Source organism: Populus trichocarpa, chromosome 10 (assembly GCF_000002775.5).
Source record: "Populus trichocarpa isolate Nisqually-1 chromosome 10, P.trichocarpa_v4.1, whole genome shotgun sequence".
Taxonomy (NCBI): Eukaryota; Viridiplantae; Streptophyta; class Magnoliopsida; order Malpighiales; family Salicaceae; genus Populus; species Populus trichocarpa.
Window position 1 is genome coordinate 13,883,600 of NC_037294.2, and position 13,440 is coordinate 13,897,039.

A 13,440-nucleotide genomic window follows, 5' to 3' on the forward strand; every position below is an offset into this window, starting at 1 on the left:
AGAATGATGGGCCTTATAGCCTTTAATATCTGCTGTGGCTAACAATCAGAAAAAAATGCTTTCATGGGAGATGAGCCATCAACGGGAAGAGTTGTGTGAAAATGCTGCGAGGAGACCTCGACTCCTTGCCAGTTCCTTCCGAACCTTTCTTATATTTCCCTGAAAGATCTCTTCAAAGATCAGCTGAAGAATTTCAACTGCAACAACCTTAAGGTTATGATGCTCTGGAGTGACTAAAACACATTTGCAGGCAATTTCAAGGCCACAGTTTTGATAAAAATTAGCACTCTATTTCCTGCAATCGCTTACGAAAACGTAGTGTGAACAAAGATTCCCCTGCTCTCGGACTTTTTTGAAGCATCCTAAATTGCGCTAACGCTCCTTCCTCTTCTTATCGGCCACCGTGTTTGTCTTTGTGGACATGTCCACACGTCTAGATCGCCTGTTCAGCTGCGGATCAATGCAGGACTTGTAATATCCTTTGGAATTCAAGATTGAGTGCCGAAATAATAATACTGTCATCGAGATCATGTCACATGATTACAACATTTGGTCAATCAATAAAGAGCTTCGTATTCTTACAGTTGTTCGGATGGAGACGAAGGATGATGGTTGCCCTAAGGATCTTTTTAACATCACCCTCGACAATACTTCCTTTGATTATGCTCCTAAGAGTGTAAACCTAACTTTTGTATACAATTGCCCCCTGGAAAGCAGAATCAAATACCCATTGCCTCAAAATGCCCTGTAAAAGTTACGACTGCTGGAGGTTTTTATGTAGACGAACGAAAGTTGATCGGAAAGAACATGAAACACAACTTTACATTTTTTTGTGGCTTTGAGGAACGTTACACCCGTAAAGCAAGAGTGAAGAAAGGTTCGAATTGGACTACAAAGTTGATTGGAAAATTTGCTCGTTATGCACCACAACAATAGGTGGGCAATGCGGGCATGAACAGAGTCTAGGCTTTACATGCTTTTTGCGAGGTAGGCATGTTCTCTCTTTATCAACTCGATGACCAAAATCATGAAACACAACTTGAACCTTGTTATGATTTATACAATCTCATTCCTGGATTTTAAGAACCTTTGGCTTGAACAACGGAGAAAATTATAAACATTCATATTCTATAAACTTGTAATTCAGGAAAACTACTGCTGGTTTGTGTCAACATCGTAAAGAGATGAAATGCAAACCAATTCCATAAGGCATATTAAAATAAAAAATTAGAACTAAAAAAAGAAGAAAATGATGTTTTATTGTGTCACACTGTTCATATGTACACAGCACCTTGTTCATTTTTCATTGTTCGTGAAGTGTGATTTTTTACACTGTTGTCCTTGTAGTTTTTAAAGTTTATATTTTGAATATAAAATTCTATTTCTCTCACATCTCAATCCCTAACAGTCGAGAGTCGAGAAAGGAGAGAGGCGTCAAAGAGGAATATGAGAAAGAAAGGGAATTTTAACTAAAGAAAAATTTGATAAAAAGTCATAAAATAAAACTGTTTGTCCAATAAAATGATGTCACAAAATTTTTTTGAAGAAAAAAAAGGATCATTTTTCTTGTCAAAGCGTGTGGTTCCTTGTTATATCATGAAAATGACTTGTCTTTTATGTATCGCGAGTGAATTTTATATATATATTATGCGCATACATCAAATTTTTATTTTTTAATATAAAGTTTTAAAATTTTAAAAATACTATTATTTTATTTTTATTTACTCCTTTAATGTATTCATCAATTAAAACAAACACTTCGTAGTGTAGTGTAAGCAATGAAGCTGGTTACTTAAGTAAAATTGGAAATGGACGTTAATCCCAAAAATTGGAGATTTCACCATTTTTAAAAAATTTAAAATTTTTGATGTTAATCTCTGCAAGTAAAAGATTTCGTCAGGATTTGGATTCTAATGAAAAGTTTTGGTGTCAATTCCTATGGATATAAATTTTTGATGGAAAATGATTTTTTTATTTATTAAAATCACGATGCCAGTCCCTATTCATGGAAGTTTTCGTCAAAATAAAATTCTAGCGAGTTTTTTTATATTCGACATATGGGCCCCATGGACTGCTTAATGTTTTTACCAGTTGTGAATTCTATTTTAGTAGTAGGTGTTTTATTTTTTAATTAGTATAAAATGTTTTAGTTTTAAAGTGTTTCGGCATGTTGTTTCGGGGTTATACTATTCATATATATATATATTTAATAAATATAATTTAAATTCAAGATAAATTAATTATAAATTATGCAATATAAACACAATGCCAAACAAATATAATTTCAAAATTTAAAATATTTCTAAATAGTCAAGATTAAATAGATCTTTAACTTAAAGTAATTCAACTTAAACAAAATATCAAAATATTATGAAAGTAAAATGTTTTAACACAAATATTTTAAATATAAAGTTAGGTCAATGTTATCAAGGTTAATAGAATCTAAAGCATCCCTTGTTTTATTTAAATTCCTACAAAGTATAAATATGAAAAAAACAACATGAATATAAACTATATATATTAGTGATAAATCTAATTTTAAAAAATTAATATCATTGTTAATGAAAATAGTAATAATATTTTTCAATATTATTATTAATATAATTGTTATTGAAAATAGTAATGAAAAAAAGCTTTTTATACTTGGGTGGTTTAATTAATTAAATTGAGCAAGGTTCAATGGCTTTTCAAGAGCGGAACGGAACATGTGGAATGAAATCGGAACATTCCGGCCGAAATTTAGCCGAAAAATCCGGAACGGACCGAGATTTAAAATGAGATGAAAATTGTTCCGTTTTTTGAATTGGTATGGAATGTTTTGGTCTTTCCAAGCGAAACGGAACGGAATTGACATCCTTGATTTAGACAAACCTCAATGAGTAATGTAGATTTATTATAAAATCATGTAAAAATATTTTTTGTATTTTTTATGAAAATATTTAAAGCCAAAACTTCATAGAATACTAGAAGGTGAGATATATTTTTTTGACCTTTTATTTTACATTTATTTTTGTAAAGAACAAAACAAAAGTTTTGTCATTATACAATGCCCAGGATATGGAAAATGATTTCTTATAGAGGACCTGGCCATGCAACTTATAAAAAGAATTTTTATGATATATTTATTTTTTATCATCTTAGGACATCATGCTAAAAGGGCTTAAACAAGGGAAAAGTCCCAAAACCGTAGCCCAAAGAGGAAAGACAGACCCAGCCTCAGCTCAAAAGTAGAGCCCAAGCGGGCAAGAAGAGCACCCAGAATGCAAACTAAACTATCATGGCTTAGACCCAAATGCAAACCAAACTATCAGCCTCAACAACCAAGCCTTTCCTTCCCTTTAAAAAAAAGAAACAGGGAGCCCGCTAACCAATTCTAGCCCAAGCCTGAATCTCCCTGAAAAAACTACAAAAGGGCAAACCCCACTTGAATTTAGTCTTTCACCTTTTTTTAATTCCAGGAGAGTAAAACAACTGTCTAATAAATAAATAAAAAAGGGCAGCGTGACATTTATACGTATCTGTGTAAGGGACAGACATAACAAACCTATTTGTTTTTGGATTTTTCAAATAATTTTTAAAGAAAAATATTTTTTTATGGAAATAAAAAATTTCAGGGTAAAAAATTAGATTATAATAATCAATGTTATGAATAAAAAAATATGTTTTATATAAAAAATAAATACATAAAAGAAGAAAGAGAATCTTAGCCAAGTAATTTTTCTGACAGAAATTCATAAAATAAAACTGTTTGTCAAATACAATGATGTCACCAAACAATTTTTTTAAGAAAAAATAAATAATTTTCTTGTCAAAGAAGCGTGATTCCCTGCTATATCATAAAATTGACTTGTAATTTATGAACCGTGACGAACCTTTAATGTATATAAAGTAAATAGATTATGCGAATGCCCCAAATTTTTATTTGTCAATATAAAATTTAAAAATTTAAAAAATACTATTTTTTATTTACTCTTTTAATGTATTCATTATTTAAAATAGATACTAGGATAAGCTAGTTACATCTTCTCTATTAAAACATTTAAAGAATTGACAATGAACATCATTGTTTTATATCCTTGTTTATCTTCTTCTTTCCATCTTCTTTTATTTTTTCATTTCATTTTATTTTTTCTCATTTTCATTATTATAATATTTTAATAATTGCCTGAATTATATTTTGGATTGGCTAAGTCGACTTGATCGCGTCAAGACAATTTTTTTATGATTTAATTTTAAAACCAGACTAAGAAAAGAGTCAAGCTCAAAGAGTTTTTTTTCTATTAATTTCATCTTTTTTTTTTAATTTTATTATTGAATATATTTTACTAGCAGGACAGATTGTCTATGGATTAACCAAATTAGCTGAATCAAGTCAGGGTAACTCCCGTACAATTTAATTTTAAACTTGAACTAGGTGAGAAGATGGGGTAAGATTGTATTTTATATCAATTTCATCTATAAACTATTTGACTGGTCAATTATAATGCTTTTAACTTGACAAAATAGATAGAGTCATGTCAAGAAAACTTATTTATAATTTAATTATAAATCTAGGATAAATAAAAAACTTGGATTATGAGGTTTCAAGATTGATTCACTAAATTATATTTAATAAAAATGTCAAATAACTCTTATTGGTTTGCATATTTTTTATCGGCATTCAAGAAAAACTTCAATACAACTTGCAACATATCACAAACCTATATCCAATTGAAAATTAAAAGATCTTTGATTGTTGTTATTTTTTTCTTGACATGTAACTTTGAACATTCTTTCTCTTCGAGTTGTGGTTGTGATAGTTATTAAAACCATATCCTGATAATTTTCAGGGTATTATTTATTTTTATATTTAAAATTATATTTTTGTGTGTTTAAAAAGTATTTTTTGGATTGAAAAAGTATTGAACATGTGGAAAAAATAAATCTATAAAAAAATTAATTTAATATGTTCTAAAGAATTTTTTTTAAAAAGTATTTAATATCACAATAGGAAACACTTCAACTAGAAGCAGGGGCAAAATTAGGACTTTAAAAATGAAGGGTGCCAAAATGAAATATATTACGATACATTTAAAAATTAAATAAACCAGCGATGGCTATGGTACATAACTTCAGTTCAAGTTGTAAGAAGGCCCAGACGATGAAGGGCACAGAGTTTTTTAAGCTGGTCAACTTGCGCTGCTTTCCTGACAATGAACGCTTCCTTTGGGCAACACCGACTTGTAGTCTTATACTGCATTATATTCAACAGTCTAAGATTTCTAATCAGATAGGAACAAGCCTCCTGCTACAAAAATTGTCAGAGGCAGAAAATCTGCAAAAATCAAGTCAAACTCACCCTCTTATAACTCCCGCTACATCGATTCCCTCTTCACCCTCCTCCCCCATAATTTATTCACCATCGTGCCTCTTCCTCCCTTTCTCTCTCTCCTCCACAAAATCAAAGATCCATAAAAATGAACCTTAACTTCTTTTTAACACCTTTTTCTCCAATAATAAATCTCTTTATTGTCACTTTCTTTCTCCTGGCAAAGAAAGCCTCATGTACAGACCCTTATTTCGTAGCTTGCAACCCCAAAAACTGTAGCGATGGTCAAAGCATAAGCTTCCCATTTCATATCCAAGGCATGCAACCCGACTTTTGTGGCTACCCTGGATTCACTATCTCTTGCAACGACAAAGGCAAGCCAGTCTTTAATCTGTCCAATAATGAGTATATCATCCACGAAATCTACTACCAAAACCAGTCTCTTCGTGTCTCAAATGCAGCTGTTTTTGGCAAAAGCCCCTCCTGTACTCCTCAAATACAAAACATATCTCTAGATGATGGCAGGTTTCATAGATCTTCTAACAGTAAAGACCTCTTCTTGCTTTACAATTGCAACTCAACGCTGCTATCAAACAACAGTGAGCTTTTAAATTACAAGGTTGATTGTCATGGGGAGAATGAAACTGTTCGGACTCTAGCAATGCTCGAAGATGATCCTTTATTGGGCTCTACTTTAGACAAATGTAGAACTCGAGTTTTGGCACCTGTGGATGTGTATAGAGGTGAGAATGTTGGGACTGAAGGGATGCTATTGCTAGAAAGAGGGTTCGTGTTGAATTGGACAGCAAGTGATTGTAGCATTTGTGAAGAGAGTGGTGGCAAGTGTGGATTTGACACCGCCACGTACCATTTCCAATGTTTCTGCCCTGACAGACCTCATGCTAAGCGGTGTTATTCCGGTGAGTCATTTTATTATTAATTTTTTTCCTGTCTTGAAATTTTATCTCTTTCTTGAGAGTGATGGATAGTATATGGTATAGGCCCATTGCCCACTTGTGTGTTTTGGCTAAGATAAGTGCCAGTTGTGTGTCGTGCTGGGATCGTTATGTCCACGCAACCATGGTCAAAACATCTCTCTTCTTTCCACTGTCTAGATGAGGTTCATCTTTGCTAGGCTAGCGAATTCTTTGATGAACAGTGACAGATACCAATACCACACATACACCAAGAACGAAGTGTCTGTAGGTAGGGGCTGTTTAGGCAAAAAGGAACCCGTTTAAGGGATCGGACAGGTGGACTTGGCTGGATAAATCTAATTCTCTAACATTAGCCAGTCATTAGGATTAGGGATAAATCTAATTCTCTAGAATTAACAAGAATCGCTATGATTATTGAACGTTCAAGGGTTCATGCAGTCTCCTCTTGATTTTTATCTTTCATTGGTTTCTCAATGATTTTTTTCCTAGCGGGATCCTTGAACGTACTCGATATTCCCTCTTGGGGACCTTCTATCACCCTAACTCACGCTGTCCATTTTTTTTCTTTTTCTTTTTTCATTTTTAACAGCCATTCATTATAGAACTAGCTGAACAAAATCATTGGTTTAGTGCCAGAAAAAACAAAACATATATTTCATTTTTTTTTCAAGCCACCTTCATTTTTAACTAGTCATCTTCTCCATTTCTTTTTTTAAAAAAGGAGCTTTGGTTTTCTGGTCTGATTTGTTTGATTTTAACATCAAACGACCATTTAATCTACACAAATACAAAAATGGATTTGGAAACAAATTTATCTGAAAAAAAAGGATTCAATAAAAAATTTGACATTGCTAGTAACGGTGTTGGATGGGAGAGCTCCATCGTTGAAAGTGAAAGAAGTCAAGATATCAAGTACAAGGACTGCTTTTGGAAAGCATATCATACAGGAAGCAGTTTAAGAAGAAATCAAGAGTAGGAGGACCAAATCCACCTTTAACCCAATCTTTTTAAAAATCTAGTCTGCTATGTTCATAACGCCCGCAGGTGGGACCTCGAACTCTAAACTTGAATAGCCGTCCTAGTCAAAGGTAGTTTTCTTCAATTAATGGTCAAAATAAGCAAACGTACCAGAAATGAAGAATCAAACTCTTTTGCCAATTGTTTAGCTACCTCTTCTAGCTCTCTGATAAGCCATCGAGTCAGAGTAATAGATTTCCTTACCAGTGGGACAGCTTTTGACTTGACTCTCTAGTCTGACGCCCGCAATTATTTATTGAATTTCTATCCTAAAATTACAGAAGATTAGTTCTTGATTTTAATTATTCAACGAAGTGTACTGAAAACTCAGGATGAGCGCGGCGAAAAAAAATTGTGCATCATCAAATAATTATTGACCGAAACTAGTTAAAACATCGGGATCTATGACTCTCTTCTGTAAAGAACAGGATCGGGGGAGTTTTCTTGATCGGAGGGACAATTTATATGCATCTAGATCCTCAAAGTTGAAAACTTTAAATCACAGCTAACTGGTTTTCCTAATGAAGAGATATGACCATTGATGTTGAATTTGTTTTTTTTTTTGAAATATATGAGGCGGTATAGTCTGACCACCGAAAGAGAACTACTTAATCATTTGGTTTGAAAATTAATTAATGCTTAATAGACGAGGCCGACAAAGTGATGAAATATCCCGAGTAATAAAATAAGTCGTGCTCTTGATAACAACGTTTCCGGCCGAGAGGCTGATGATGAATTTCCATCTAGCTCCTTTGCATCTCCGATTCTTTTAGCTCCGCATCATTGCCAAAGAAGTGGCGGCCGATGTGGGTTTGAAGATGATACCAGTGTATTTTTCTGTGATGGTGGCATGGCTCGCTTCCATGTTTTTATTTGTCTCGTTCCAAACTCTTTCTGGATTAGTTATGATCTCATTCTCTGGATCTCTTAAGTTTAGGTCTAGATAACTACATATCCCCCCAAATAGAAAAGGAAGACCGAGTAAGATCAAAGAAACTAGCAGACTGATCACTAAATAGATACAAATAGGTGCAAATTCTAACATCACCACAGCCCTCTGGGTTCATTCGCTCTGCTCGTGTAGCGGAATACCGGAAAAAAAAAAGAAAAATCATGAAATAGGAATTGCCTACCCGCTTTCCCCCCCTTAAGGATTTTTTGTCATTTTAGTGGGATTATGAATTCTAAATTACATACAGTTAAAGGACAAAAACACAGGTTACAAAGTGATCAATATCTTGTTAGAATAAGTGGTAAAGATCGCCCCCCTTAAGAAACATGGCATTGCAAATATACGGCACTCGCTATCATATTTGTAAGACTATTCCTCTTGTTAGTGGCAGATGCTACCCAGTACTCCAGGCACCACTAGGCAATGTCATAATTTGATTTATCCCAGATTCTCAGAAGATAGTATTAAACCTATATTAGTCAGCTTAGTAGTCCTTTTTCTAGTGTAATTGCTAGGGTACAATCCCATGACGCTCCAGCCTACAGGGGAAGGTAACAGGCAGGTTAAAATGGTGATCCAACAAGGTAGGGGATAATAGCATGAACAAAATGGTGATTCAATGGAGGAAATGAGTTATTAGTTCGATCACCAAAACTGTCCTGTCTTTAACGCTTTCAACTGTGTTCCAATATTCGAAATGCTGGGATATTAGATCCCGTACTGGGGTAAAAAAGAAGAAGAAAAGAATGTCAGGCCTCTATAACACAAGGAAGAGAATCATGGAGAACCCATGACACCCTGGAATTATCAGACCTTCATTATGTAGTTATTTTACCACAATCTGAAAACCTTGTAATTCCATTCTCTTTAACCTTTATCTGCTTCACTGACAAAGACCACCCAAAACTGTTGCCACCAGTTGATGGCCATGAATTGCCCTATCATAATTCAACCAGTTTTGCATTTGAGAGATGATTATGACCTCAATTTACCTATGGACTTCTCGATGATCTCACCACATTTGAATTATTTGTCACATGCCAACTCTCTCTTGACTCCAATTTCTAATATATTACTACTGCAATACCATCGATAACTTCTGCAAGCTTGCAAAACCACGTAGTGAAGTTCCTGTTTTATCATCATCTTTGTCTTTTGATTCCCTTTCTTTTAGGAGAACCAATCCCATATCATCTTTTCCTTTAACAGTCTAGACGTTAATAACAAGCTGCAAAAAAGTCCTAGCTTATATCACCACATGATTATGTTGAATGCGCGGGGCTTTTCTAGAGCCAAAGCAAAGTATTTCTACTGAAGTTGGTTGACTAATACAAAATTTTACATATTCAAGCTATATTTTCAAACGTGTGGCCCACTGCCCACCATATAATATTTCAGTTCATCTTCACAAGTCTTCTGAATCAAATTTCTTAGTCAACTGTCGTTTCTATCGGGTAAGGAACTAAGTACATATTGTAAGTTGCATTAACGGAGAGGTACAGCCTACAGAGGCCTAGCTGTTACTAAGAGTAAGAGCAGCTAATCCTTGTTTGTGTCACTGTTGTTTTTATTTCCTAAATTGGAAATCTCAGTATGGTGCATGTTTGTCTGTTAGTATTCTTTATTCTTTTTCACCTCAAACTTCCTCTCTCCGCTGAAGAAGAAACTAGATAACATCCAAATTGCCAGCCCTTTCATTGTGGGAAACTCGGTGAAATCCACTTCCCATTCACCAACGCCTCACGTTCGCACTGTGGTTTTCTTATGGTTGATGGTTGTGATAAAGATACGCAGAAGATCCAATTAGAGAGGGAAGGGAGGTGGTATGAATTCTAAATTCCTCTTGTAGGCGTTGGAATGGACACAGTACCATTTCAGTTCTCACGATGAAGTCCTCTGGCAGCAGTAATTTTCCCATGATTGCAAAACCTTCAACAATTTGACTTTTCCTTGGCTCCCTTTTCTCTTCTTGCAATTTATGCCAAATCTGACCTTGTTCAAATGCAACAACCCTCACAGAGATGCAAGCCAATTAGATTCAATTGATGTAGCCTGCAAAAACTTGAGTATCTACCACACTCAGTAATTCGAAAGTTTACCGCGTCTTCAACCTCAGTGTTCGCTTATACAGCTTCCTGGAAACAGTTATCAACCTAACAATGACATATTCACAATGCTTAATGCCAAGTTCACACTTGAAGTGCTAGTATCTCCTGCCTGTCTGCACTGTCATCGTGGAGGAGGAGAATGCCAGATTAAAGGGCAAAAACTTCTTTGTTCCATTGCAAAAGAAGGTATAGACGACATAACACATGCAGAAAGACTTGCATATCTACATTGATGAAGCCTACATATTTCACTATATTTTGTGCTCTAATAGTTCTTAAAATTTCATAACCGTATAGAGTTAGCTTTAGCTTTAGAGCCCTTCGTTAAACATGCCCAGCGGATAAGAACTCAGTCTACAGCAGTGAATCTATATTGGAAAAAAACTTCCAAGGTTTGAACCTTTGTATGTGTGTATTCCTTAATTTCTGAGGTTAATTGGTTCTGAATCACTTTAGTTTTATTGTTCGACCTCATATAACATCATATTTCTTTGAAAATCTTTTTGCAGAAAAACCCAAGCTGGGATTGAAGCTAGGATTAGGTAATTCAAAATCCAATATTTCTCTGCTTTATATGTTTCCATGATAACCTCCATAATTTCTAGCATGTATGGATTCCTGCAAGGTTATCTGTCATCCAAAGTAAAGGTCATCTGCCATCCAAAGTAATTCTCTCCTTTATCAGGTTTTGGCATCGGATGTCTGTTCATGGGAATAATTTTGTTGTCCTACATTTACCTGCGCCGCTTCAAGAAAAGACGTGATTCCTCAAACTTGTTATCTATGAATTCTTCATCTGATCCCTCCTCAAAAGCAGACCTAGAAGGAGACGGTGTTTACCTCAGCATCCCCATCTTCTCTTATACTGAACTTGGGCAAGCCACCAATAATTTTGATAGTGAAAAGGAAGTTGGAGATGGAGGTTTTGGAACTGTTTACTATGGTAAGAAGATGAAAGTTTAAAGTTTCTGTTGATAGATCAACTATACTACAGTAGAAAACTTCTAATCAAAAGAAAACTCAAGCATTCCTAAAACTCAAGCAATTTGATCAATGGGTTTATTTTGAACCAGGGAAGCTCCAAGATGGACGGGAAGTTGCAGTTAAGCGCCTATATGAACACAACTATAAAAGGGTTAAGCAGTTCATGAATGAAATTGAAATTCTTACTCGCCTGCACCACAAAAACCTCGTCTGCCTTTATGGATGCACTTCACGACGCAGCCGTGAGCTGCTACTTGTCTATGAATACATTCCCAATGGCACTGTTGCTGATCATCTACATGGAGATCAAGCAAAGTCCAGTCCACTGACCTGGCCTATTCGAATGAGCATAGCAATAGAAACAGCTAGTGCTCTGGCTTACCTTCATGCTTCTGACATCATACATCGTGATGTCAAGACGAACAACATCCTCCTTGACAACAATTTCAGCGTGAAAGTTGCAGATTTTGGGCTTTCCAGGTTGTTTCCCAAAGACGTTACTCACGTCTCGACTGTTCCACAAGGGACTCCAGGCTATGTTGACCCTGAATATCACCAAAGTTACCAACTTACAGATAAGAGCGATGTCTATAGCTTTGGGGTTGTCTTGATTGAGCTCATATCATCAATGCCTGCTGTTGATATAACCAGGCACCGGCATGAGATTAATCTTTCTAACTTAGCAATAAGCAAGATTCAGAAATGTGCATTTGATGAGTTGATTGATTCACGTCTTGGGTATAATTCAGACGAGGAAGTTAAAAGAATGACAACATCAGTTGCAGAGTTGGCTTTTCAATGTTTGCAGCAAGACAAGGAAACAAGACCTTCCATGGAAAATGTCTTGCAGCAGTTAAAAATAATTCAAGGCGGGGAGTCCATGGAGAATCTTTCTAACTTAGCGATAACCAAGATTCAGAAATGTGCAGTTGACGAGCTGATTGATTCACGTCTTGGGTATAATTCAGACGAGGAAGTTAAAAGAATGACAACACCGGTTGCAGAGTTGGCTTTTCAATGTTTGCAGCAAGACAAGGAAACAAGACCTTCCATGGAAAATGTTTTGCAGCAGTTAAAAATAATTCAAGGCGGGGAGTCCTCGGAGAATCTTGAAGAAGTCCATGACGATAACAAGAAGTCGAAGAACACTCTGCCACCACCTTCACCACCCTATTGCGACGAGGCTGGTCTATTGAAGAACATCCGTCTGCCACCTTCACCAGTTTCTGTTACCGCTAAATGGGCCAGTAGTAATTCTACTACACCTAATGAAAGCGTTTAAGTTTTCTTCCTCCATGCTGCTTACTTTCAAGTTGGTTGATGAGAGCATGGCTAATACCTGGTTTGAGTGCAAATGTACGTTGCCTTCTCCTTGTCGTCGTTTTGTTACACCCAAAAATTAAATCCTAGGCACAGCATTGGCGAGTTTATGTATAAGGGAGTCCATATAATTACTGGAGGTTAAATCACTAATGTTTATATTCAGGCTTCAAATCATGGCTCATATTTTTTTTTGATGCCTTGTTCTTTGGCTTTCTACATATTGATTGTATTTAAGAGTATTTGACAGGTTATTTTTCAAATAATTTTTTGTGCCGAAATGCATGCTAATGATATTTTTTTATTTTTTAAAATTATTTTTGACATAGCATATTAAAACAATCTAAAATATACAAAACATATTAAATTTTAATAAAAATAAATAAATTTTTTAAAAATATATGCACCGTGTTTCCAAAGGCAGAACTTATATTTCACTTCTAATCCTCTAATTACCAACCACGGAACCTTGATAGCTACCAACTTATAGCAGAACAGTGAAGCAAAGCTTTTGAAGTGGATTCATCCCTAATCGAGCGCAAGCAGCTTCAGATTCTGTTTCTTAGTAGTAACCCCAAGACATCTAGTTTATGAACTGAAAAATAGAAAAGAACTGGAAAGTATTATTCACTCCATTTGCATCAACATGCCAGTTCCCATCTTTGTTCAGACTAAGATCTATATAATATTTCAATTAGTTAAAGAATTTAAGTTAATGAAATTATAATAAATCAACATGAATTGTGGAAGTTTTTTAATTGAATATTTATTTTGTAGTATTTGATATCATGTTTTTTTTTTTAAATTTAAATA

At 34.9% G+C, this 13,440-nt stretch overlaps 1 protein-coding gene across 3 annotated transcripts; it reads left to right on the forward strand.

The window, feature by feature from the left end:
- Positions 1 to 5,127: 5,127 nt before the first annotated feature.
- Positions 5,128 to 12,822, forward strand: LOC7475567 (LEAF RUST 10 DISEASE-RESISTANCE LOCUS RECEPTOR-LIKE PROTEIN KINASE-like 1.2). Of its 3 annotated transcripts, XM_052456570.1 has the most exons (5): positions 5,128 to 6,228; positions 10,833 to 10,865; positions 11,009 to 11,266; positions 11,397 to 12,134; positions 12,354 to 12,822. In XM_052456570.1, the coding sequence occupies exons 1-5, from the start codon at positions 5,457 to 5,459 to the stop codon at positions 12,587 to 12,589; spliced, it is 2,037 nt and encodes a 678-aa protein (XP_052312530.1). In that variant the 5' UTR covers positions 5,128 to 5,456; the 3' UTR covers positions 12,590 to 12,822. The 3 variants fall into 3 exon arrangements, with proteins under 3 accessions (XP_052312530.1, XP_024467039.2, XP_024467038.2); XM_024611270.2 differs by having other exon boundaries at positions 5,131 to 6,228; positions 11,397 to 12,822; XM_024611271.2 differs by lacking the exon at positions 10,833 to 10,865 and having other exon boundaries at positions 5,129 to 6,228; positions 11,397 to 12,822.
- Positions 12,823 to 13,440: the final 618 nt, after the last annotated feature.